General features: G+C 38.2%; 2 protein-coding genes and 1 pseudogene across 2 annotated transcripts; 2 read left to right on the top strand and 1 right to left on the bottom strand.

Annotated features, from left to right (window-relative positions):
- Positions 1-3: 3 nt before the first annotated feature.
- On the bottom strand, positions 4-15,214 carry LOC110049593 (thiamine transporter 1-like). The gene is made up of 3 exons (XM_020755397.2): positions 14,081-15,214; positions 10,337-10,478; positions 4-2,663 (listed from the first exon to the last, which is right to left on the bottom strand). The coding sequence occupies exons 1-3, from the start codon at positions 15,109-15,111 to the stop codon at positions 2,421-2,423; spliced, it is 1,416 nt and encodes a 471-aa protein (XP_020611056.2). The 5' UTR covers positions 15,112-15,214; the 3' UTR covers positions 4-2,420.
- On the top strand, positions 4,978-5,711 carry LOC149109233 (uncharacterized; annotated as a pseudogene).
- A 177-nt stretch (positions 15,215-15,391) lies between the features above and the next one.
- On the top strand, positions 15,392-27,895 carry LOC110049594 (cyclic AMP receptor-like protein A). The gene is made up of 14 exons (XM_020755398.2): positions 15,392-15,597; positions 15,698-15,750; positions 16,813-16,867; positions 17,456-17,512; positions 17,994-18,057; positions 18,526-18,613; positions 19,934-20,023; positions 20,765-20,812; positions 21,971-22,049; positions 23,435-23,482; positions 24,856-24,938; positions 25,231-25,304; positions 25,470-25,540; positions 26,310-27,895. The coding sequence occupies exons 1-14, from the start codon at positions 15,553-15,555 to the stop codon at positions 26,490-26,492; spliced, it is 1,038 nt and encodes a 345-aa protein (XP_020611057.2). The 5' UTR covers positions 15,392-15,552; the 3' UTR covers positions 26,493-27,895.
- Positions 27,896-27,991: the final 96 nt, after the last annotated feature.

Raw genomic sequence — 27,991 nt, 5'->3', positions numbered from 1 at the left:
AAATTCAAGTGCCCATACCATATTTTATTTTATCATTTCAAAGTCTAGTCATCAAAAAAGGAAGTTCTCAATTTTTTTTTTTGATTGAACTATAATATTGTGAATTTTTTATGATTTTTGAGTTCTACGTTTATTTGGTGTACCTCTCCTACTGATAAGGAAAGCAAGGGCTCACTGTATGATATAGACTTAGGAAGCTGTTTCCGTGGCTCCTGTGCATTTACATAAGTGAAAGACATAAAGACAGTAAGTTCTTGCTAACACTATTCTGAATATGCCAGTAGAGTCAGTAGTATTCAATCAATAGATTAAATCCTTATTCATAAACACAGTAAAAATTCATCAGGTAATACAGTTGCAAAATATTACTTAAATTAAATACTATAATAATTCAATTAAGATGATTTCCGCAGACCATTCAAACAATAAATAATGGCAAAAATTAAGTTACCAAAAAAACCTCATGGCATGGTAATATTTTGAATACAGTCAAGTCAGGAACTTATCGAGACTTAAAGGAGCTTAGTCAGGGTTTGCACATTTTGAAAAGTTTAGCCTAAATTTTTCCTATTCGTCATTTGCAATCCGTGTCAATCTTCACCATCCTTGACCATCCTTGTTCCTTTATGGTTTATTATAAGCTCTTTGATGTTCTTCTGTCTTAGTAAACTATTATTTTCAGGTTTCCTTCCATTTAAAGGAGATTTTGTATGTGGCCGAAAAGAACAGACAAAACACTGTGACTGAGCTCCTTTAAGCTCTCTAGCTGACCCCATGAGGGAAAATTGAACTTGAAGTTATCCATATTTCAATTAAAAAGATGTTTCATGTTAGTTAAAAACACAGTAACACACTCTTTAAGCATTCTTATGAGCTTTGAAATTAACTTTCTCGAGAATGCTTAAGAATTAAATTGCGGGGAATAGAGAAATGAACTAAAGTGAGTTTTTTAAAATAGTACATGTGTTCTGCACTCATTGCACTCATTGCAATTGCTAGAACTTTGAGCAGAATCCATCCTAATAAACTGATACTTATTAGAAATAACCTGTTTTACATGAATGCTTTGCGCCATTATTCTACGAATGCATGTTGGATGTTACAAAAACTTGTCTAAGTCTAGTTCTAGAACAATCTAGAACCTGAAGTCATTCAGCCATGACCAATTTTTATAAGGGCATTCCAGAACATTCTAATCCTTATGTCATTACTCAGATTAGAAACTGTGTCAAACTACTTAATTTAGTTCCAAATAGAAGTTTCTAGAACTTTAAGCCTCATGTATATTAGGGCGAGCATTTCTTCTGTGAGAGATTGATTCAAATTTGAAGAAGCTTAGTGCTGTAAATTCGCGACGTTACCTTACGGAAATAAATTAGTTTGTTGCTGTTACCAGCGATCCTGAGTTCTGTCTGGGAACAACCCTGCTCTTCAACGATACTCGTAACATTGGATATGAGATGGTACAGTAGATAGCCCAAGAGGCACATAGCAGTGAGTTGGGTATAATCATCTCAAATCCAACAAGCACAAGTGGAATAATTGTTTTTATTAAAAACGCCCGCAAAATAAAACAAACTAAACTAAAATAAAAATAAAAATGCCCCAAGAAATTACGCGTACGCTTACCATATAATTGGTAGAACATGGTACTGAATGGCTGAGAACCCATGATGGCTAGGTCAATGAAAACTCTTGAATTGCATTATTCAGTAATCTAGGTTTTGATAATTCATAGTAATTCTTTGGAGGCTAGGTTACTAGCAGTAAGTTGTCATGGTTTTGCTCTTGTATCTTCTTGTGTTCAATACAACCTGGAGAACTTTACCTGAATTGTGTTGTGGAGTCCTTTGAACTATGCCTACAACCAGTTTAACTTAAAAGGAGTACAAACCTAGAACTCTACAAATCTCAGGTACTACTGTTCAGGGATCAATAGACCTTGAAAGTTTTTCTAATTTCCCTATGAGTTACTAATAATTTTTCTAAACTAGAGATGTTATGGTCTTCTTAAAACTTGGGAGGAGCTTGCTGTTTAATTTAAGGCCTGCTTAAAATCGATCAAGTAAAATGATGAAATCAAACAATTGAGGGTATAATTATTTAACACTCAAATGAGAACTAACCACATTCTAAGTGTACTTTGGTTTTCTCTGCTATCCTTGCATAAAACAGTTCTTTTCTATACATCACATGTACAGTAAATCCCCAAGCTCACAATATTGTGATACACTGAAATTAAGTTGTTATTGCAAAATTGCATATTCTTACTCCTTAATTACAATGCTGATTGAAGGAAAGCAAGGTTGACAAGGAAATTATATCATGGTAGATGTTTCTCATTCATAACAAAGTGCTGTGCAGCACCTGGCTTGTCTCAACACCATCTAAGTACCAAACAATTTTTTGGTATCTGAAATTTAATTCTGATTATTCTCCATCACCTCATCTGTTAAACCATCATTGTTTACTCCAACAGGTTCACCATCAGGTTCAGTAGGATGTCCTTCATTCATTTTTGTCAGAACTGCCAGAGATTGGTCTTCAATTTCAATGTACCGCTGTTGCCAGGATCGCTGCCATCCCACTCTAGTCATATGAAACACAGCTCTTGCCAAGAACACGGCTCCAATGAGAAAAAAGTAGCTTCCATAAACAACAAACTGTGGAGATGAAGGATTCCATTTCATCATTTTCATCATTAAAATTATTAAAAATTACTTGTCATGTAGATCACCACTGGGTAAAGATATGTGTAGATCTAAACACAATTCTGAACTATAAAAATTATAATATCTGTAAAGTTCTGTTGATAATCCTTGTTACAGCATCACAATCCACCAGAACAAAGTACTACTTATGGATGGGAACACACTGGGCCATGTCATCAAACTGTTCTAAAATTGTGCCATGTTTTACCTTGTAAGTGGTATGAAAACACTGGGCCACATTGATGGTCCTTCATTCTCATAAAAACTCAATACAGAATTGAAAATCAAATGATGTGATTAGATTCTCAATGTTATTTTTATTTCATTTTAATTTACTTTTCTCTTATTTCTATTTAGTTTTATTTTTAATGTTTATTTGAGAAATAGAAAACATGTACCATGTTTGTCTTGAGTTAAAGAAACATGAATGGAAGTTTGGCAGAACAAGAAATGCTAGGGGAACATGAGCCGATAGGCAAGTGTTTCCACAGCTTTTCTGAGTTCTCCCAAACTTCCACGAGTGTTTCTATTAAGCAATTAGATTATGAGCCTGAGATTTCTATTGCATGATAGTTGACTCAGGCTGTGCCCTCGTCAACTATCATGTATAGAAATCAAGAGTGAATAATCTAATATTATTGACAGTTTTAGAGTAAATCTACTAGTGGTTCAAAACTTTATCTAAGTCCTCTTCACAGACACTTTGAAGACGTAACGTCAGTTCGTTAAGAAGCACGCACTGCTATGCTACTCGATCACTATCTACAACAGAATAGATAGTGCATAGCGTAACCAATCAGCAAATGGCATTCGTGATAGAACGCTAATATATTTATACTAATACTGGATAGAAACACGTGGAGAACATGTTTTGGATTTCTTTTAGCAAATTCCATGACAAAAAAAAAACAACCTGTTTATAAACTTTGATCATCAAAATGTAAATTATCTTTGCTTGCGCCATTATTACGTCAACAGCTCATGCTAGTTCTGTGTTTCTATTGAGTTATGGAAAGATGATTTTAAACTGATCAGCGGGTATTTTGTTTGGGCTATTTTCTAATTTAAGTTGTTACATATTATATAGAATTTCCTTTATTAATGCTTCATTGGATTAATCTTTTTAGTAATTTTTAGTAATAAAATGCAAAATCCATTTTGGATTTAAGAATCTGGATTGGATTTTTCCATAGAACTGCACCCTCAGTGTTCATAGCTCTTTTGAGACAATGAAGACATTAGGATCTGTTACGTTAAATTTAACGGTTGCACTATGGTAACTGCAATTTAAAATAAATGATTTGCTTGAAAGCTTAACATAATATTTTTCTTGTGATCCATCTTCACTGCTGGATCATTCTGGGATGCTAACCAAGAGGGGAGGGGAGGTGTTCTGAAGAATATTATTGGGTTGAGTAGGCTTATAGATACGAGAGAGGGTCCTGACCAAAGGGTCATACAATTGCATTGCCCCAAACTGTTATTTAAGTTAAAACTTATTCTAACTTCTTAATACTGATTCCTGTTCAAGACAAAATCAAACTTGCATTACTACATTTATCCACAGTAAATCCTCGCATTAGTGCCCCCCTCCTGTCAGTCAAAATTTAAAATAACTACCCCACCTCGAATAAGCGCCCCACACTCCTCCTCCCATTTTGTGGACAAGTAATTAGGCAACAAAGGATGTATAGTTTTTGTCGTGTTTAATCACTCTCTTCTAGCCTTTTTGTACAGTCATTAGTAATTTACATTTTTACGATGCAAGAGAGAAAAAGAGACAACAAGTTAAGACAGTTCTCTTTTACATTATTGCATAGAATTATAGTAACTAAAAAAAACTGCTCAAATTTCAATAAACCGATGACGCAATCTGTACCTTTTGCCCTAACTCAGACTCAATAGAGCATACATGTACTTTTCTAGATTGCTCCGAGATAAAAGCATTCTATTCTGAAGCGTTAGTGTGGTTTAACCGCACAAATGATACCAAAATTAATCTTTCTAATGAGCAAAGTACCTTCAAAGAAATACCTGACTTTCATCAATTATCCGAATACCCAAGACGCAGACTACACCTATGTTACGATATTATGTAAATTTCTGTAGATATTATGTAAATTCTGTAGCTGTAATTGTCAGCTGACTTTCTGCCGTACATATAAATTATGTATTTTGAATCATTAGTTTAGTCTTCTACCGTTAGCTGCGTGAATAAAGCTTTGAAACATGGTGTCAGGATAAAAAATCGCCGCGTAACTACAAGATGTCAGGCGACGAGGGAACTCTGGCGACAAATACAACTAACACAGCATCTGTTGGAAGTGCACAAACGCAGCAAATGTCTTCTTTGCCGAGTGGAATACCAATGCCGAAACCGTTAAATCTTGACAACTGGAAAAAATTTAAAAGAGCCTGGGATAATTACGCCGTAGTTGTGAGGCTCCAGCAGTTCGACGAAGAATATAAGACTGCAACTTTTCTTTCTGCGATCGGCGAAGAAGCTCTTGAAATTTATGAAGGTATGACATTCAACCCGCCCGAAAGTTCGAAAGTACTTGACTCTGTTGTTCAAAAATTCGAGGAATATTGCATCGGACAAACCAATGAGACCTTCGAGCAGTATTTATTTAACTCCAGATCACAGAAAGAGGATGAAAGTATCGATCACTATGTATTGGCACTTAGAACACTTCTGAAATCGTGTAATTTTTGTCAGTGTTTACATGATTCACTTATACGTGATAGAATAGTGTTTGGTGTTAAAGAGCTTGAGAAAGAAGCTGTTGCAAGAAAGACAACTCACTCTAGAAAAAGCAATCGACATCTGCAAAAGCGGAGAAACAACTGCACAGCATTTAAAGGATCTCACCACAGCTACGGATCCGAATGAAATACACGCTTTGAAACATCGCAACGAAAGAAAACCAAGATTACCGGAAGACCCAAGAGATTCAAAGGGTGCCAAAAAAGAGACTTTTATACGCTAACAGTTCTTAAAATGTCACTCGTTAGACCTTAAGAGTTACAAGATCTGTATAACGACTAGGCGGTTTGACCAGTCTCCCACTTCTTGTACAGACTTGGCTTTCACACCCCGTAGGTGACACTTGTTGGTCTACTGAAGTGGCCGATAAGGGCTGATCCTTATTTGACTCAGTGGTGGTCGTGGACTGATTAACTTTAGTTGTTGCCACTGGCTTCAGCGTTGGCTGTTCATTGGCAAGGTGATCCTTAACTTTAGAGTCATGGTGGTTTGAAGGCGTTGACCATTCCTCAGCTGAAACACTATCAGCCTCTGCAGAACGTTTCAAGTGTCTCCGATTCCTGATATAGAGCTGACCATTTGACTCCACTACATACGATCTTCTGCCCAGTGGCCTCAGCACTTTCGCTTTCCTCCATGTTTTCTCGTTGAGCCGAAAGGGTTGCATCCGAACAACATCATCTTTCTGAAGGTCCTGTAGGTCGTTTGCTGATCTGTCATAATAGAACTTCTGCTTCAACTTCCTCAGCTTGTCTTTCTCTAGAGTGTCTTCAGCCATGCTAGGTTTCAACAAGTTGCTAGAAGTAGGAAGGTTTCTTTTTGTTCTCCTGCTTAACAGACGCTGGGCAGGGCTGGTACCAAGTCCTTCCTGTGGGGTGTTACGATGAGCCAACAGCACCAGGTAAGGGTCACTTTTGGATGCTGCAGTTTTTTTGAGGATCTTCTTTGCTTCCTTGACAGCAGACTCAGCTTTACCATTGGACTGATGGTGGCAGGGACTTGTTGTCACGTGATTGAAACCGTACTCCTTGGTGAAGTTTTTGAACTCTTGACTTGTGTACTGCGAACCACTGTCCGACACAACTTCATCTGGAATCCCATATCGTGCCATATGTGACTTCAGTTTCCTGATGACAGTGGAAACCTTCAGGTCATACAACCTGTCGATCTCAAAGAAACCAGAGAAATAATCTACGGTCACCATGTAACTCTTGCAATCTAAGTCGAACAGGTCGGTGGAAATTTTGGCCCAAGGGCGATCTGGAACGTCATGACTGATGAGCGTCTCCTTCTGCTGTCTTGTGCTGTAGGATGTACACTTTTCGCACTTTGAGGTGAAATCTTTTATATCACTCTTCATATTGGGCCAATAAATTGTTTCTCTGGCGCGCCTCAGCATCGATTTTATTCCTTGATGGCTGGAGTGCAATGTCTGAAGCATGCGCTTTTGATGGGGTCTTAGGGACCACGAGCCTGTCTCCTCTGAAGAGTAGACCATCCATCCATCACGGATATCATAGTATATCGCCACTGCTGGAGGTAGCTCTCTCTTTTCTGCTGGCCACCCAGACTGCACTATGGCCTTCACAGCTTGCAAAACTTCATTGTTCTTAGTCTCTACGCGGAACATTTCTGCTTCGTGCTCGCTCACCAGCAAGTGGTTTATTTCTTGAACATCTTGCTCGACTTCCAGTCCCTCTTCAAAGGCAGATCTTGCGAACAGGGCATGTTCTCTCTGATCTAGAGTTGCTTCTGCCCACTTGGGGTAGTGCCGACTCAAGGTGTCTGCGAGATGCAGCTCACTTCCTTTCGTGTATCGCACGTCCAGATCATAACGTTGCAGCCTCAAGATCATCCTCTGTAATCTCTTAGGAGCAGAGACCAGCAGCTTGGCAAGAATTGTTTCTAGGGGCTTATGGTCTGACTCGACAATTACCGATCTCCCATACGTATACTGGTGAAACCTCTCTGTTGAGAACACAATTGCAAGGAGCTCTTTTTCTATTTGGGCGTAGTTCCTCTCAGCTGCAGTCAGGGCTCTACTTGCGTATGCCAGCGGCCTTCCATCTTGAAGTAATGCGGCTCCCAGGCCCCCTTCGCTTGCATCACACTGAATGACTAGGTCCTTCTCTCGCTCATAGTACTTGAGCAGTGGTGGGGCTGTCACCATCTCTTTGATCCTGCTGAATGCTCTATCATGGATCTCGTCTCAACAGCTTCTTAATTTTGAGGTCATGATCTGCTATCGCATCCTTCATAGTGTCTCCAGTGCCTGCTACAAGGATGTCATCAGCTATTGCATATACTCCATCAAGGCCTTCAACAGCTTCATGTAAACGGAGCTGAAATATTTCACTAGTGGGTGAAATCCCGAAGGGCATACAATTCCATTTGTATCTGCCAAAGGGTGTGGTCAAGGTCGTAAGCAGTGAACTCTCTTCTGTAAGCTTTATTTGCCAATAACCATCCCTGCAGTCGACTTAAGTAAAGATTTTGGCCTTGCCCAACTCCGGCAGTATGTCTTCAATGACTGGCATAGGGAAATGGCATCTCTTCAACGCTTTGTTCAAGGGCTTAGGGTTGAGGCAAAGGCGAAGGCTACCGTTAGCCTTCCTTGCAATCACCACGGAATTTACCCATTCAGTCGGCCTCTCAACTTTCTCGATAACACCTCTAGCTTCCAGATCATCAAGATATTCTTTAAGCGGGGTTCTTAAAGCTTCAGGCACTCTTCTTAACGGTTGTTGGACAGGTTTAACTGTTTTAACAACTTCAAGTCGCAATGGAGTTCCCAGATTGCCAAGGCCATCAAAAACATCTTCGTACTGGGAGCACACGTGTTCCAGGGTAAGTCCTTCGAACTGTTGGCTACTTGTCAGGTTCACATCTACATTTGCTGTAGAAGCGCACTCTACAGGTTCGGAACACGGCTTGATCTTATCATTTCTGATTGTAATTAACTGCATTTGCTGGGCGGTTTTACTCCCAATCAGATTGACAGTGTTCATCCTCTACAATGGTAAAGTTAACTTTGTACTTCCTTTTATCCCTGGAATTCATCAGTTGAACCTTGCACTTTCCAAGCAGCCTGAGCATAGAGGCGTTGTACATTTTTAGGAGTTGATTTGTGGGCATGATCCTATTGGCATACTTCGTTCCTTTGATGCAGCTTAGCTTGAGTACATCACACGTTGCTCCAGTGTCGATTTGGAAATTAATTTCGGGTCCTCCCTTTAATTTCATAGCCGCAGTGATCTTTGATGAGATGTTGCTCTGTATCGCGTGCACCGAGTCAACTTCTGGAGTTAATTGAATTGTAAACAGTGATTCACCAGAGTCACTGGAAGAACTGAGACTGTGTTGACCAGTTTTTTCCTTCGTCCACGCTGCTTACACACTCTAGCGAAGTGATTACTCTTTCCGCACATTCCGCAAGTCTTTCCATAGGCTGAACATTTTTCCCTCTTGAGCATGTGATTTCCTCCACAGTACTTGCATTTTTTGGCACCCTTTGAATCTCTTGGGTCTTCCGGTAATCTTGGTTTTCTTTCTTTGCGATGTTTCAAAGCGTGTATTTCATTCGGATCCGTAGCTGTGGCGAGATCCTTTAAATGCTGTGCAGTTGTTTCTCCACTTTTGCAGATGTCGATTGCTTTTTCTAGAGTGAGTTGTCTTTCTTGCAACAGCTTCTTTCTCAAGCTCTTTAACACCAAACACTATTCTATCACGTATAAGTGAATCATGTAAACACTGACAAAAATTACACAAGGTGTGAAAGCCACGGGGTGTGAAAGCCAAGTCCGTACAAGAAGTGGGAGACTGGTCAAACCGCCTAGTCGTTATACAGATCTTGTAACTCTTAAGGTCTAACGAGTGACATTTTAAGAACTGTTAGCGTCTAGAAGAACTGATTCTTTTTTTTTTTTCCTGTTTTTTCTCTCTCCTTTTTTTTCTTTTGAGGGAAGGATGTTACGATATTATGTAAATTTCTGTAGATATTATGTAAATTCTGTAGCTGTTATTGTCAGCGGACTTCTGCCGTACATATAAATTATGTATTTTGAATCGTTAGTTTAGTCTTCTACCATTAGCTGCGTGAATAAAGCTTCGAAACAACCTATTTGTTATTCTTTTGAAACAATATGTCTTCAGTTGTAAGTGTCTTAAGACAAAACCGATCCAGAAAGAATTCCAAACTAAAATGTTGATGCAATGGCAAATAGAGAAATGTGCTCTTTATTAATTCTGTCTCTCCCCTTCGTAAAATTCATACTTTAAAGAGGAGGTAAAGACTTGAAGCGATACATTTATAGTTATATTTAGTTCTATTTACATGTATCACTACACGTTATCACTATTGTATTGAAGGTAGATTGCAAGTAATTCTTAGGTTCCTTTCAATTTATATCTTGTAATTTACTTTTTGTTCTTTATTTTTTTTTACTTGTTCTTTTCTGTTATTCCTTTATTCAGTGTTGTTCTTTTCCCCTAGCTGTATTACGTCTTTCGTATTTGCCAATGTAATGTAAATTGTATATGTAAGTGGTATGTATTAAATAAAAAAATTAAAAAATATCTTTACAATGCAGGAAACATGTTTCTTTTCTTCTAAGTTGCATTGTACAATTTCTTGTTTCAGTTTGTGAACACCATTAAGGCCACAATTTGGGAAAAATTAAATAAGCGCTCCCCCATGATTAACTTTCCCCCTCGAATATGCACCCTCTCTTCTCTTAAATTTGAAATAAGCACCCTGGGCACTAATTCAAGGATTTACAGTATATTGGTTTGGTAACCAGAATCTCAGATCTGATTTTTGACCTTTATAGGATTCAACTCAGACCTGAGAAATTATCACCTGTGTTTGAACTTGAAGGTTTAACCCCCGTTTATCCACTACAATGCTTGTCAGGATTGTTTGTAGTAGCAACGCAGCAAACATATTTATTCCAAACACCAGGGCAAATCTGGTCATCTCCACATGTTTGGCAATCTGCAGGCTAAATATAAACATATCAACACTAACTAATAAATTCCAGACACACACAATTTAAAGGAGAGGTAAGAGAAGTGCGATTAATCTTAAATATTGAGCCCCAGCAATTAAAAGCACATCGTTATCTTGTTCTTTTACACTCGTGTTTCTGTTATTTGCTATAACCAAAACTCTGTACATGTACAGTCATCATATCCTAAATATTTTTAAAAGATTATAAATTTTTCACTTTCAATAGTTTAGGGAATTGCATGTATACATGTACGTAAGCAATATCTACTGACAGTAAATTAATTGAACTTGAGAAAATGTAATAGAGAGAGATCTAGATATTCAGGTTTACAAACTAAATTGAAACCAAACAAAATGAAAAGAAGTAACTGAAAGACACACATTTTTACAGAAAGCTTTTGGGAGGAACTCCCCCGTGAAAAGACCAATCTGGTGGTGGCTTGAGCTTTATTTGACCCTGGAAAGATAAGTCACTTTATTTTTTCCTTGAGTGCAACACCTTGACAGCTAAAAATAGTGATGTGTTTCATCATTAACACCATAAGTGAGACTTTATCTGTGATATTTTACACCCCTCAGCTAGATGACAAGCACCCAAAAAGTACTCCCATAAATTTCAGATAGGTATGTACCAAGCCTGACTGCTGCCTCTTTAAGAAAATCAAAATTGATAACCTTATTAAGACCCAAACCCAAAAATGACACCTTATTCAAAGGTATTTGTTTTTGTTACACTGGAAGTTAAGCACTGACATAGGATACTAGACTAAAGCCTAGTTTCATAATATACCATCATAGCATGGTACTGGAAATTGAAAGTGTGACATCAATAACCTAACATAAAATTTCATACCTAGCACATGTTGTGAGAAGTGTTGCATGATGACCCAAACAGTGAATAACCACACACAACAAAACACAAATCTTTATAAAATGGCTTTGCTAATACTATAACAGATAGTTCAGTTTTAACACATCATTTGATTTTCATTTAGCTGGGTATCTACAAAATGCAATTTTAGCTGATACAAATTACGTACCCTATCTGAGGATTACACTGGGAACACACTGCCAACAGGCCTAGGCACGAGGTAAAGATGATACCCTTTTCAAGGATGGAGAGCTTCAAACACCATGCCCTATCCTGCAGTGCAAACCTATGCAGTCCATATATGGGAGTATTCTCTGGGGGAGGTGCATCCTTGACCTTTTCACATGCAAGTTCTCTCCCCCCCCACCCCACCCCCTCCCTCCCCACTCCCAGGTGATTCCTAACAGTCTTAGTTGTAATAAAACATAGGCACGCAAGGCGTGCAAGAGTTATTTTTTTTGTGAACTATAAGTCTCGGAGATAGGCACATTCATAGAACTGTTTACAGTAATGATTTGGTTGATTTGACAAGTTTTTTTGGTTGCGATGTACAGCAAGAAAGAAACTGGGAGTTTATGATGTACATAAGATGTTACATCGGTAATGGTAAGATAACTAAATAGTAAGCCATAAAATGTTTGACTGAACAAACTACAGTAATCTGACACGTCTCCAGATTAATGTAGATACCATCTTATTTTCTAACAGGCAATTTTATTTGTTCTTTGATACAACCCACACTGTGATTGGTCTGACACGCGCACATGCATAACTCCCTCACTCACCGATCACGTAGCCCTTCCCCCCGGGGGGGGGGGGGAACTTCCTTATATGGGCTATATAGGTCTGTGCGGCCCCGAAGGGTATGGTTTTTCAGCCGTTTTGGTCATTAATAGGGTATCGATTTTAGCTGATTTTGGCCATTTTGGTCATAAATAGGGTACGGTTTTTGCACTCTAGCCTTGATATGGGTATGCTTTAAGAAGAAGCCACTTTTTCATCATTATCGAAAAGAAAATCAACAAAAGCCCTTCACAAATTTATACGTTTACGGTAATTTAACATTGGTTTGAACTAGGGAGCTAATTATAACGCAGTTCTGAAACAGGGTTTTGATTTGAGGGTCAGGTCGTAAATAGGGTTTCGAATTTTTGGTCAGGTCATAAATAGGGTAAGGAATATCGCAGATTTTGGTCATAAATAGGGTAAGGGTTTTGGGAAGCGGGCCGCACACCCCCAACCAATTTTTCTGGGAGTACCCCCTCGGGAGCCCTTCCAGCCCCCAAGAGGAATTTTTGCTCAAAAATACTCAAGTTAAGAGAACTTTTCGCATTTTATACGAGTAGTAAGTTTACTCTTTTTACACAACACAACGCAACAACACTACTTCACCGAAAATTTAAAGAAAGAGAAAAAGACCTCTCTGACACGTTGAAAGTCTGATTTAATTAAATTGCACTTTAACTTGGTGCCACACAGTCTTCAAAGAACATTTGAACAGTTTTCATACTTTTTACCTTTAAAAATATCGGACTGAAAAGAATGTCATAAAATGCTCATCAAATAAAAATATTAAACTGCTACTGCAGAGACGTAAAAACACTCTAGAAAGAAAAGCTTCTTTTTTGTTTAATATCCTGGGAACAATAGCCGATAACTTGTAAGCTCTAATTGAATTTACTCCCATATGAAAAACAAAAGTGTCGAGTTACCATTTGTAACTAAAAATAGTAAACATCTCGTGGGAACAAGTGGCGACGATTCGTCAGCTCTAATTGAATTTACTACCTTGTGAAAAACAAGAGTGTCAAATTACCCATTGTAACTAAAAAATAAAAATATCTCGTCATATTTGCATGCAATAAGAACAAAACAATCGTTACCTGCACTTACTATTGTAAACGTTAGAGCTGCTTCAAATCTAAATAGTCTCGTCTCCTCTAAAACATGTCCTAAGAACTAAAAGCGACGATTCGTGACCTCTAATTGAATTAACTCCTTGTGAAAAACAAAAGTATCAAGTTACCCTTTGTAATTAAAAATAAAAATATCTCGTGCATTTGCCTACTACTCATGAACTGCTTCAAAACTCAAGACTCATCTCGTTCATAACTAGCCACCATTTCACTGAAAATTATGCACTCTAAAACAGCCCAATGTACGTATGTAACCGTCACACTCTCCTCCAAACCGGACTAAAAATCACAAACCGACAACATACACGTCACTCTTTATTTTTCAATTACCAAAGTCCTTGTGTTTATACTTACCTTGTGTTTCTCACGTACCATTTACCTTTACAACAAGAAATTTGATTGGCTGTTCATAGTAGATCCAATCTGATTGGTGTGACATACATACATCTCTCACTCACTCACTCACTCACTCACTCACCCATTGACCCGTCCATAACATACCCGACGCGCCGACTAAGAGGTATTTTTTTTACAAAAAAATAACTCAAAAATTAAGATCAAATTGGGATTTCAAAGAGTATCCAATTCCTGTGATCCAGTGAGAAAAAGATATGAGCATTTACAAGTTTGCAGTCTGAAAATAAGTCATACTCACAGGGAAATGGTGATATGTTATGTTGCTTTGCGGCCTTGGAGACAAAGACCCCATTCAACTTGGAAGTGACTGAATGAAATTTTCATTCATACTTGTCATTTGAACTGTAGAAATCTGATCTCTACAACAATTTACTACACCTTGCTACTTACCTTGCTATTGTTATGAGAAAGGTATATGCTGTACGGAATAGGATGTACATAAGATATGCTATCCAGATACTGCTGGTCTGTGCGCTAAAGAACAAAAAGAATGCATCTGCAACTGACACTAATCCAAGGCACAACTCTCCAAACAACGACCAGTTGATCTTCACATATGCCAGTGAAATGGCCACCAAAGACCCTGTTAGGTGTGAGATTGCAGTGACAGCACCATTGTAGATTTTGTGCTTGTGTGAGGGGTAGATGACGTCCCATAAATTCTGGACAAAATTTTCAACTTGAAATTCCCCGCATGTTGCAAAGGCCCACCAAAGAGACCAACGCAGAAGCTGTTTGTCAGAATAACACAGTTTAAAATCCTGAAACATGGTGTACATTGTTGTTTTCCAAGAGGAGAAGCAGCCATTTTGTTGTTGTTCGACAGTTGGTTCAGTCTCTGTCCTGGTTACAAAAACGTTCCCAGAAGCCTTGGGTAGTAGAAGGGTGAGAATACAGGAGATTGATACACTTCCAAGAGAGATGTAATTTAAAGCAAGGTAGTCAGTCACTTTGAGCGATATTAGAAGCTGTCCGGTCACTCCAGATAACATTCTTCCTAAAAGGACTGCAGCCCTCGTATAGCTCGTCACTATCTGGTAGCGATCCTTGTCAACAACTGCATAAATGTAAGAATAGTACGCTACTTCGGCGCCAGTCGCCACTCCATAGGCGAATTGCATGAACTGCATTGCTAAAACCCCACTCGCCCAAATCAGAAGTATTCTTGTCGTCAAGTAAGCTAGACCCTCAGTTATTATTACCGGCTTGTATCTCAGGAGGTCTGTGACTAAGAACACCACGAACAGGGTCACAAGATAGGAATACGTCCATACAGGGTAGATTTGGTTGTCCAGTTGTTCTTCTGTTAGATTCTTAGGTGGCGCTTTCAAATAGGGCGTCAGGAAAGGTTCTGAGGGCTTCATTTCCTTGAAGAAGCCATACGAGCAAATAAGTAAAGTTGCTTTGATCCAAAACTCCATCCCTAGAGACTTTGCACGTCGGAATGTCCACTGATGAAATCTGGAAAAGCGCCAGGCTGTTAGTCAGTGGGGACGCCGGGGACGAGGTCTGGGAAGAGAAGGAGAGGGATCTCAATTCCAAATGTTGTCCCGAACTACCCGGATCCCTCAGTGTGTCCCGCTCGTCGCCCGCCCGCTATGATGGGACGGCGAAGAGGGATGAGAGAGGGAGGGGAGAGGGGATGACTCTAGTACGCTCAGCTCAGGAAGGGCCAAGGACGATTTTTATGGATTTAATTCTCTGGTCTCTAAGTCCCGAATATTATTAGAGTATTTCGCATGTTAGAATGTTGATAAATATCATTTATTAAATTTTTCACCCAAGGAAATAGACTAAAACTTTCGCTAAGCCGCTCCCTCCCCTCCCCTGCTAGATGTTGAGCATTCGGAAAGTAAGCAAAGATGGCGGGGAAATGTACATTGTTTACAGAAAACCAACACTACTGCGTAAGTATTTGAGTCAGGTACTAGTTATCTTCTATGTTATCCTGACAACATTACAAAGGTCAACACAGTACATAAACTCAATACTAGAGTTGTTTTTCAGGGTGTAATATCCAATGTGAAGCTTACAGTGGCGTCTTTTTCCTTGATCGCCAGGTGTGTAACAAGCTTATTATCATCTGCACGTCTGTAAATGTTGTAAATATTATTTTTTTATGATTTTTTTCTCAGTAATACAGGGCCACTTGTGTTGTTTTCATTTTTTTTGGTGTCGTCGAAACCGAGGCTCGTGTGCATCGTTAAATCGTGACAGAACTTTTAAAATTAAGCACCCCTTCGAAGTCTAATTTCGAATACGTGTCATCGTTTGAAGTTTTCGTATGTCGTCAAACGGATCGAAAGCGGTGTTGATGTTATGTATTGCTGCTAGTATTCAGATTTACTCTGCCAGCCATAAACATTTCTCCTACATTTTGTTCCAATATTGACGTTGACTTGGTATGAAAACTGTATCCCAGCTGTTATTTTATGGCCAATTTTCAAGGTATAACTTACTAGCCTGCCAAACATTTCCGCTCTCGGAGACCAGGCTACAGGGTTCGCAGACTCGTGATATGACTTCTTGGAGCAAAAATTAAAGTTACATAGTTTCTGTAATTTTCAGTCACCATTTACTTGTGGTCAGTTAGGCCTTGTTGACAAGCAGCAAGGATAACCCTAGTTTCAGGGTTACCCTAGCAACACCGAAGAGGGTTACCCTAGCACTTGCAAATGTCTTCTGTTTGTTTCATGAACATGTTTGCAAGGGAGTTAGCATTACCTAAATACTAAACTAGGTAACTTTAGCTGAGTGCTTGGGTTACCCTAGTGGTAATGGTGTGCCCTAATGGTGTTCAACATACTAGGTGGTACGGAAGGGAAAAAATTCAGTCCCCTGATTAAACGTTCACGAACAAAAGTTTATCTTTACACAGGACAAAGCTTTTGAAGGCCTTTCTTTTTGGTTAAAAAAGAGTGGTGTTGTCTCGTGATGTCTTCTAGCTTCACCAAGATTTCGAGGCAACTTTTTAAAATTCCCCCTATCCCTCCCACATGGTATCATGAATTCCCTACTCCAATAACAACTACTTAATATAAGTCAAATTCAGTTTCATTGAGGTATTCTTTTGCTATTTTTTGCTATTTCTCTGACTTGTGCCCTTCAAAATATATTTACAGCTTTTTCATAATATTTGTCATATGGCTCTTCAAAAAGTACAAGTATTTTGTGCAGGTATGGTACTTAATACTCTATCACTTTCACCACTCACTCAAACTCAGATTTGTTAGCATGGGGTAGCATTTTTTCTTCCATGCTCCTCAAATTAGATGATTGTAAATCCTGTGGTTGTAGACTTGTAAATTTGGCTCAGCTTGAGAACTTTAATTTTATGGTCTGCAATGAAAAGCGTAAGTATAGACTGTATAGAAACAAGCCCTGTGGTATTTATTAAAGCACTGAAATTTTCACATCGTTTTCTTGATACTTTCTGATAATCCAATAAATATTCAACAATCTCATGGTAGCTATGCTTAAAGTTTCGGCAGAGCTTTTTAGTAACTGATCGTACTCTTCGTAAATTTTGGTAATTCTTTAGAAGATCTGATGTGACTTCCTTAATATTACATTTGGTATGTACAATTATGTGTCTTCAGGCAAGTTTTGTTCCACAATTTATAGCATTATATAAACTTAACTTGAACTGAAATGAGAACAGATCCAATTGAAAATGATTAGTTCCAACCTCTATCAAGTTTTGTATATTGTGATGAGAATGTACTTTTCTCACCTTCTAAAGAAGGTTGTAATTATTTTTAACAGAGACTTATCTTGGCTCTCAGTGTGGCTGCTTTTCTTGACAGTGTTGGTTATTTGCTGGTAAGTGTTAAGTTTAAAGCTTAGTGAGTCATACAGAGACAGACAGACAGATGGACAGAAGTCAGACAAACAGACAGATATACCAAAGGACTAACCATCACTTTATGGTGGAAATAATTGTTGTGTCTCCTACTCTCTAGTGCATTTAGTTATACATTGCATACATGTATATGGATTATTGACCAAGCGCAAGGTTATGGCTGGATACATAATAGCACGGAAGATGGCTGGATACATAATAATAATTTATGAGTTATCATGCTGAGTTCTTTTTTTCAATCAATCAATCAATCAATCAATCAATCAATCAATCAATCAATCAATCAATCAATCAGAAGAAGAGTTACGTAGCTTTGACATAGTCGTAGATGTTTTGAATTAATGCTAAATGAAGTTTAACTTATCCATTACTTTCTTATAATTTGCATTTTCCAAAGAAATAATTATTTCCTCAGTTAAATTTTTAACATTTTGACTCTAGACAGGTGTTCCTCCTGATGACAACGGTTTATGTGACTTCCAGGCATGGCTACTCTCTTTTACAAGTATGAAGTACCAATTGAACAATAAAATTATTGTGATATTAATTTACTCTTACACGTACTAGTTACCATTCTTTTTTTGACTAAGCATTCTTTTTTTGACTAAGTGGATCTTGTCAACCTTTTCTGGGGTACGAGAGTGTGTTATTTTTATTGCATATTTTCACTTTAGTTGCTTGACTAAATTTTGGGCTTTGAAAGAAATTTAGGGGTCAGGTGATGAACTCAAGCCTGGGCCTGGTTGCTCAAAAACTGTTTGAGGTTTTCATTCTTCACTAAAGAGCAAAAAGTATTAGCATAAATTTTTACATAAGGTTATAACTGGTCTTTTTTATTCATTTTATTTTTAAAACCTTTTGGAACTGATTTTCACGAATCAGTAGAACTTGGCCAGTGTCATGAACCACCACCAGAAGACCAGTTCAGTTTCAGTTACACATGACATCATGACATGTTGCATTATTACACTAGGTTTTTCTGTTCTCCTCTGGGTTTGCTGTGTAACATTCAACTTGTACTGGAATGCAATCAAAGGAGTCAAAACAGATAACTTCGAAAAGTAAGTTAGATGATTGTTCTCTCTTCATTCATTCCAGCTGTCTACTATGTTTCATTAAGCTAACAATATTTTGATATTATGCATTCTACAATTTGTTTGTATTGCATGTAGGAATCTTACAGCTACATTATTTTTAACCTACTGTTCTTTTTAAAAAGTACTGTAAATTACACCTTAATGTACCCAAATTCGTAATTTGCCAGTCCAAAACTCTGCCCACTGTCCTGATATCCTGTGAAATCAATTCACTGGTCTCATATGGCTATGATATCATGGTCACTTGGCCAAATTTGGGTAAAGTAAATGTGTGGTTCCAGAAAATAGCCATACTTACCCCAAGGAGGGTTATTAGAAATTCCAAAGAGGAAAGCCAGGGGTGACTCAAAAGCCAAAATTTTCAAGGGTATGTAGGAACCAAAACTGGAATTTCCAGAGGGTTGGGGGGTTGTATACCAAAAATCCCTTGTGGGAAGAGTATGGATATTTTCTGGAACAACACAGTATACCTATTTAAACCTTTTGTGGCATGCTTTGGCAGCATTTTAGGTTCATTTGGTCTTGCCTTTGGTATTTTGGCTTGAGCCATGGTACGTACTACCAAAATTGCCTTATATGCTGCTGAAGCATACCAAAAAGTTAAAATTAGGTATAAATAAATTGGATCATGTGTAGTAGAGGTGTCCACCCGCAGTTGAGTGTCGATTGATGTCCTTGATCGACCCTTGATTGATATTCAATCGCCACTCCATCAACACCTCGGTTGATACTTGATCTACTTCTCGGTCGAGGGTCAGTTATGAGTTGACTTATTTTCGATCCACGCATGTGAGTCGGTTGACACTCAGCGGACTATCCACCAACTGTTGGTCAAGTGTCGATTGAGTGCCAATCGAGATATTGGTGTAGTGTCGACCAAGTATCGATCAGGATGTCTGTGGAGTGTCAATCAAGATGTCAATCGTGGGTCGATTGGGGGTATCAATTGACACTCGACTGCGGATACCTTTAGTACACATGATCCAGTGAACTTCAGTTCAATGGTAGTGTGAATTGTAGTTTTAGGCTAGATGGACTTTTGGGTGATGTGTCCCTGAAAATCCACAATATTTGCCCCTGTTCAGTTCATGACTCAGTTGTCTGGTAGTTCTACATACATGTAGCTGGCACACAGTTGTGTATTACTAAATATGCTTTCCAATACCACAACCTGCATGCTCATTAAAATGCTCCAGTTGTATTAAATCTTAAAAGTAATTTGAATTTTATGTTCCACACCAGAATATCCTTTTGCTTTCATAAGTGAATTGATTCTATTTTCAGATATTATCACCTTGTTTCATGGGGAATTCCCTTAATTGTTGCCTGCTTACCTTTAATCAATAATCATTATGGACCAGCAGGGGCCTGGTGGTGAGTAGTGGATATGGAGAATTTTTATAATTAGAATAATTTGACAGCAAAATTTGAGATAGTAAGAACTAACTACATGTAAATTACAACCAGACACAGCTAGCCCAAGCTAGTGATAGGGCTTTCCTTTGGTTGTCCTTGGGTTCATAGCCATGGTGTCTAATGACAAAATCACCCTCAGGCTGGGAGTGGCATGGCAGTATTGACAAAATCCTGACAAGGTGGGTTTTTGTGGCTCTTTTTGTTAGCTTGGGTTGCCTGTGAAAAAAGTCATTTTTAATTCTGTCAGACAAGTAATTAATATACAGTAACAGCCAAAGTACACCTGATGTTGACTACTTACACTGTTTGTGTCATATTTCAATATGCAAGCGCTCAAAAATTATCCTGGCTACAAAACTGCACACAACATGGCCATATAATTATTTAGTTGGCAAAATTCAGACAACCACTGTTATATCATTCAACAAATTGTCTACGAAATGCGTTTTTGAGTTAGATAACTTGTAGTTGAGAAGTGGTTCACAAGTTGTTGGCCAAATTTTGCCTTAATGAATGTCACAGGATATCGGTCCATTTCTGTTATATGCAGATGAACTTTTACGATGAATTTTACATGAAAATGATTTCAAGAACATTTGGTGTTTACACATTATGGTAATAACTCTTGAACTGGCAAATTTCAGATTTCGCAGGTCTAAAATAGCAAGATACTCTTTCATTACATTGTTTCCTTTCCAGCTGGATTTCCAAAGAAAGTGATAATAGTGTGGCATGGAGGTTTGCTACGTAAGGATCAAAATTTTGTACTTAAATATTGATTTACTAACATATTGGCTGGTTGCTTAATCCATTTGTAATTTTCAGTGCACCTTACCCGTTTGTTAATAAGGGATTATGAAAATGTTGCACGTGCTTACCAGTACATGTTTGAAGACCCAACCTGAGGCAGACATGGCTGGCCATGATTGTTGAGCCGAGTCAATTGGCTTTGAGTCAGCTCTGGACCTTTGCTCTTGAAACCTCTGCTGATTGCAAACTCACTACAGCATTTTACCTTAATTTACTTGGAGTTGATATTCATGACCTTTGATGAAACGTTTTTCTCTCATGCTGATGCAGCACAACAGTTGTTTAGAATCTAATGACTTCATGGTCATTTGCAGTTCAGCATAGCTTGACTAGTTGAAAGTCAGCAATTACATGTAAGTCGAGCAGCAAACATTGCCATTAAGCAAGTTAGTTGCTTGTTTATATCAATCATATAGTTACCATAAATCTTTGAATTAGCGCCCAGGGCGCTTATTTCAAATTTAGGAGAAGACGGGGGTGCTTATTTGAGGGGGGCGCTTATTTGAGGCAGGATGCTTATTTAATTTTTCCCAAATCATGGCCTGGCATGATCATTTTTTTAATACATCATCTGCTGTTTATTGACATAAGCTGATCCTAAAGTTTAAATTGCAGCACGGTTAGTACTTAATTTGTTCACTTAATGTGTTCACAAACTGAAACAATGTACAAATCTAATACTACATGAGGAAAACTATACATCCTTTGTTGTCTCATTACTTGTCCACAAAATCAGGGGGAGGGGAGGGGGCGCTTATTCAAGGGGGGCACTTATTTTAAATTTCGGCTGATAGGAGGGGCGCTTATTTGAAGGGGCGCTTATTCGAGGATTTACGGTAAATGTACGTATTAAGGAATGTTGGCAGCCTTACGACCACAAACTCCCTAACATGGTCAACAGGCCTGCTACGTTAGAATTAAGCTGCTTCCTTCTCCAATCCTCCCCCGTCTCCTGAAAGACCCAGTCCGCTGTATGTGTGCATTAGGTGCTGTAAGCTAACCCTCGTCACTTCTGTATTTTGCATTTTACACACGTATTGATTAATATTAAAAACTAACATGTTATAATATTCTTCCGGTGTTTTTCATCCGTAGCTATTATATTCCTGTGTATCTGTGCATCATTGGACTTTTTATTGTTTATTCTTACATCTTTATAACAATCAGGAGACAGGTCAGTTGATATCAGAAAGTCACCTTGCATTTCAAAGCATGGCTCAGTTTGACATACAGATTTAATAATTCTGTTTCATTTTGTGATATGCTTCTGTTTTGACATACAGATTTAATAATTCTGTTCCATTGTGTATGACTTTCAAAACCTTTCTTCGAAATGGCTCATATAGATATTACAACTGCGAAGATCTTTCTTTTCACCCTCCCCCCGTCCCACCCCAGAGAGGCAGAGGCCAAGGTCCAAACCCTTTTCCATATATATATATTGAGTAGTTCTTTCTCAGAGAAGGTAATCCTTCCTTATACATTCCATAGCATCATCTTACAATTACACTCCATTAATGTCCCCTACAGTAGAAACAATAATTCTGTTCTGCATCCTTGGAATAAATGTATTATAACGCCGGAAAGGACGGAACTTTCACGCCACGCTCGGCAAGTTAAGCGAACAGTTTCCATATTAGTGAGCATTCCTTTTGTCATCAGTGAGTGATCAGCTTTATTAGTATTTTAGTGCAAATCTGTAAATTTTTTCTTCTCTTTCTTCTATCTACCTCCCCCTTAGGGAAGCATCGCGTATGTTCTTAGGCAATAAAGCTAAATAGACTGTCGTGCGTGACGCGAAAGAAAACCGCAAGAAAAAAATGGCCGCGCGAAATCCTGGAGGCGAGGAGCGCGCTTTCGCGCGGCCATTTTTCTCTCACAGTTTTCTTTGGCGCCATGCACGACGGACTCAGGGAAAGAGGGACTACTCGTAGTCTAATTGAGGTGGTGTGTATTTAATACGTTAATGACCGTTTTCTCTGCTTGTTTCCAATGTCAAATTGGAAGCTGTGGAAGTAGCAGCCCTCCCCTATAACTTTGCATCGTATCACACAAATGTTCTTGTTCCCTGTTCTTTCTTCCAATGATATATATATATATATATATATATATATATATATATATATATATATATATATATATATATATATATTGGACTACATTACCTATTCTAGAACTAAAACTATAGGACCTATAGATGTAGTGTTTGCACAGGAATTGCAAAGATTATGGTTTCAAATTCCTAATTGCAGTGTGAATTTTTGCAAGAAAAATAACGGAACACTGCCCCCTTATTTTCCCTAGGTATAGGTGTTGTTTAAATGGTTTTTAGCTCCTCGGTGATTCAGGGACATCAAAGATTTTAAGTAAAGCACGTAAGGTTCACTGTGATGCCTTTGGTGATGTGCGGTCAAATTATCGGTATGAACAGGATGTTTACAAGAAGTAATGTTAAAACAAATGAGCAACAGGTTCAAGGTTACACTTAAATTGCCAACTGTAGTGAAAAAAAGGTTCAATTAAAGTTATAGTCAATGTGCTCTGCTTTTTATCCCGTAGATAAAACGTTGGGAAGGAATATACAATGCTGAAGCTGAGCGAAGTAAAGTAAGTTTTTTTTCTAAAGCGTAAAAGGAAGTAATTAGATCTACATGTAAGATATATCGATACCCCATGTTTTTCTTTTCTACTGAAAGCTTATGTTTTTTTTTTTTTGCAGTAGCAAATGAACCTATAGTGCAACATTTTGGTCTCTGAAGATTATTGTAATTTAAGGTTGCTTACTACAGTTTTGAAGGATTATAACAGCCCAACTTTTAACTCTTTTGAAAACTATTACAAGATGTTTTTCCTTTCTCTATTTACTGTTTACTTAAGTATTTTACCGTTCTATGTGAAACTTGAACAATTAAACGTCAACAAATGGCCAAAATGAACGACCGAGTACCCAAGGAGAGACTGGGCACTAGTAGGTTAAATCACGTTTTTCTCAAAATCTACCCTATGAACCCACCTCAGAATTGCAGGAATAAATTGGCTCTGATTTAACATTCACGCAAAGTAAAATAAAAATCTGTCTTACAGATTTTGAGCTATTTTTTAACTTCACATTTTCTTAGTTTGCGAAAAATCTGTCTTACAGATTTTTATTTTACTTTGCATGGATGTTAAATCAGAGCCACTTTTTAACTGGCCGAAATAAGTTTTGAGGGGGGCATTTTAACTGGGAATGACACCTGTTTTTCTTTCGTCGTAAATGTCAAATCAGACTGCAGTCATTTAGGGCGGAATGTTTCTGAATGCTTTTTAAACTGATGAGCCAAACCCACAACAAGTTTAGAAACCCGGCAATGATCTAGATGAAATGATGTCACGTTCGTGGGACAGAAAGATCCGAGTCCTCGGTGAACTTCCAACTCCAAAATACCGACACTCTAATCACTGAGGTACATGACGTCATCAACATGTGAATGATATGAATTTCAAAATCAGTCCTTTTACTCTAAATGGACATGTAACGAAACTGACAATAACACAAGATTTAGATACATTTAGGTCAGTTGAAAATTTAGCTATCAAAAAGTCGAATAGTACTGTGAGGCATTAAATTTTCGCAGGATCTAATTCCGTTCCCGAATTTCGTAGGTTTTTCGACGATCCGCGGAAATTGAATTTCGTAAAAATAACCGCAAGCAGAAATTAATAATCCGCGAGAATTGACTCGATTTATTTAACAGATTACGGAATCTCAATTTCTGCTATCAAGTAGTCAGTGGCAGCGCGGAAGAAATTCAATTTGTGTATTTTTGGTGTTTTTTGCACTCCGAATTAGGAATCACGCCCTAAGTTACTTAACGTTACAGCTGCTATGGACACTTCATGTCATGTGCACAGTAAATGAGTAAGAAGTAAGAATGTTTAATTAATTGTTTGTTGAACGACTGACTGTGATATCAATGTGCTTTATGGTTGATTGGCAGGCATTGATGAAGGAAGATATAAAGCCCCTGATGTGGTACCCCGTGGTTTATCTTGTAACAACAATATGTCCTCTTATACACAGGTTCGTAAAGCTAGTTTGTTTTGTATAACTCGTATATCAAATACATTTAGATCATTGTCGCTACAAAAGAAGTTGTTATTTTAGGTTAGTTTATTTCGAAGTGAAAATTTGCTAATACATAATTCCGACAAACGATGAATGATCACGAGTAAAAATACATTAGGACGAGATCCAGGGACGTTGGGGCTGTTTTGTAAAACTCTCAATATATCATTACCCTTCATTTATTTTGGCTCAGACTGATATGGTGACAATAGCTGGAGTTTTGTTTTGAATAATTTTAACTTTCTAGAATTCAGGACGCAGCCAGTTCAGAGGACAACTTCACTCTTCTGTTACTCCAAGTTCTGTCCAGTCCCTTAGTTGGTGAGGTTTTTTATTTTAGCCTTTTTGGTTGATTTTTCCATCAAGCGACGATGACCGTTATTATGGTTCTAAGTTGTTTTATAAGTTAAATTTCATCACAAAACCCGAATCATCTATTATATTATAAGGGATTTCTGGCCTTTTCTTTTGTGCTGGTTTATTTAGGGGTGCTAAATGCCATTGTCTTTGGTATGGACAAAGAAACACTGAGCAGGCTCAACTGGTCTCACATGAAGGTACGCCATATTCTAAGCCGGGAAAATCTGCATGGGATTATCGGCAATGTACTCCGTTCTGATTAGTTTTCTGCTGAAGTGTGTGATGAAAACTGATATCTAAGCAATAAAGCGATGGAGTTTTCTCAAGTCTACACGACACTGCCAAGTTTTACAATTAGGTTCAAAATACGAAAAATCTTGAATGTTAGGGCGAATTTTGCAACATTCCACGGGAATTAATTTCAATCCAGTGTAGTAAATCAAAACCAAAGTAATCACTCTGACCAGAAGAACACAAACAGTGCAGAGAGCCTATCAAACCTCAAGTAAATACATGTAGCTGAAAAACTTGTGTCAGCGAGTCATGATTGGTTTTGGTGTTACTTCTGATCAAGTATTTTTCAGCCAATTGCTTAGCGTAGAAATGCAAATCAAATCAAATGCGAATTACTTCACTTCAACACTTAAGTGAAAACCGCGCTAATAGTTGAAACAATGTGTGTTAGTCCTATAGCCAGCCTAACGTATTAGACGTATACATACATGTTCGGTAAAATCTTTGTTATATGGTGTTTATCCAGCGCCGTCAGTTTTGTTTTGTATGTAGAGCATGCACTGAGAATTCCTCGAAGTCAGATTTCCGGCGAATTTTAGTATTTTTAGCTAGTTTAAGTGAGTTTTCGAGAGTCTTCAGTCTTATGCAATAAGCCCTTGCCTCTGCCCTGAGTAGTAGGAGAGGATAAACCCATGAGGAAGTATTATAAGTGGTTATTATTGATTATTTCAGGTTGCTTTCATGCAGCACTCAGCTTCTGAGAAGCGTCTTGTCCGAGAGTATCCTGTGGGAGAGTCAACAGAAGTCAGACCCAATGATGACTCATCTTGGTCCTCGGCAACATCAACTGAATCCCCTCCCCGTCCCCCCTCTCCCACACCAGTTGCCGCTCCACCACCCCCCTTGGGACAATAGATAGCAATTTGCTTTAAAACGCGCTGTGGCTGAAGGTGATTCCTCTGAAACAAAAGTTGCCGAACAATTTTTTTGAAACTTTCCCAGAATGTTCCCTGCCAAGTACTGTTTCGAAAAATACATTAAAAAGGATAGGTCGCCATGCTCGTTAAAGAGATATGATGGGTCAATCTTACCACATTTATGCTTAACCACGAGCGATATTTCATAAGTTCACGTTACATTTTGTGGTGGCTGGAAACAAAGGTTATTAAAGCAATACTTGAAAAAAAATTTGATAGGTAGGACGTCTCTGGTACATGGAACAAAGTAATATATAATTTATGGAAAAATCAGTCAATTCTAAAGGACATTGGCTCAAAACGTTTCTCGAATCGTTGTTTTCAAGGTCATCATTCGCATCCTCGAGTAACGGCTTTGTGCACTATTTTAGTGTTATTTTGTTTTCCTTCAGAACAATTTTTTCCTTAATTTTTAACGTTGAGCGGATAATTTGAGCACCAAAATTATGCCATTAAAAATATAGTTCACCATGCTCGTTTAAGAGAAAACGAGCATTTATTTTGCTGTCAGGCTTAGCTTGAGGGAGAGATCTTACGCGCGCTCATGTGCGCGCGCTAATTACGCGAAAATCGTGCGCAGTAGGGCTGCGCAGTGCAATACTGAGGAATCACCTTAATTTAATGTTCTAGATTAATGCTGAACGCATTGTTGTAAGTTATCTTTAGAAGTCAGAGATGTAAGTATTATTTTCGGACATTTTCGTAAAATACGAAATATTTCCGATTTATATCGTGCAGTTACGCACGAAGGAAGGGATAGGTCTTGGCAGCCCATGACTTCAGCAAGGAGTCGGATTGGATTGTGAATGACAGGCCAAGTGAGATCCCTCGGTTGTTTGGTTTCACGTAAATTATTATCAAGGCGGAGAATTCTTTTGATGTCTCGACATCTTCATGGGCGACCTGCACCATTTACAAGGTTCCTTATAATTGGTCAAACGAAACAATAGATAAAGGACACAAAGAATGCCCCTAAACCGACGAACAAAAGAGGTGCAGATTCACAAGAACCAACCAGAATAGAGGCTTTAAAGAGGTGCAGGTCAACCGGATCTTCGCTGAAGGATCAAAGGTGTAATGAATATTTTAAGTAATGACCACAATAGCTTCCTTTTCGCTTGAACTATATGTAGACATTTGTCCTTGGACAATTCCTGAAATGTAAAAAACATGCGTCATCTTGTGACCCGGATATTATTTTAGACCCTTAAAATATCCCAAAATGACACGTGCAACTGTCAAATGAAAATGAATAGAATTTCAAACATAGGAAGTATAACTTAGTAAACACCATGTTTAGACTATAGTAAGCATGCTAGAAATAAAACTTATTTCATGGCAGCTCTTCGTGCCCTGTTTCTTGTGAATTTGTGACTTGTAAAAATCAAATCAGTTCAGTGTTAGTTCCCTTGTAAAATACTGCCAACGGTTCTCGTT

The sequence above is a fragment of the Orbicella faveolata genome, unplaced genomic scaffold (genome assembly GCF_042242905.1).
Source record: "Orbicella faveolata isolate gen_17 unplaced genomic scaffold, um_ofav_v1 contig_25, whole genome shotgun sequence".
NCBI lineage: Eukaryota > Metazoa > Cnidaria > Anthozoa > Scleractinia > Merulinidae > Orbicella > Orbicella faveolata.
This window is presented reverse-complemented; position numbering and strand designations above follow the sequence as displayed.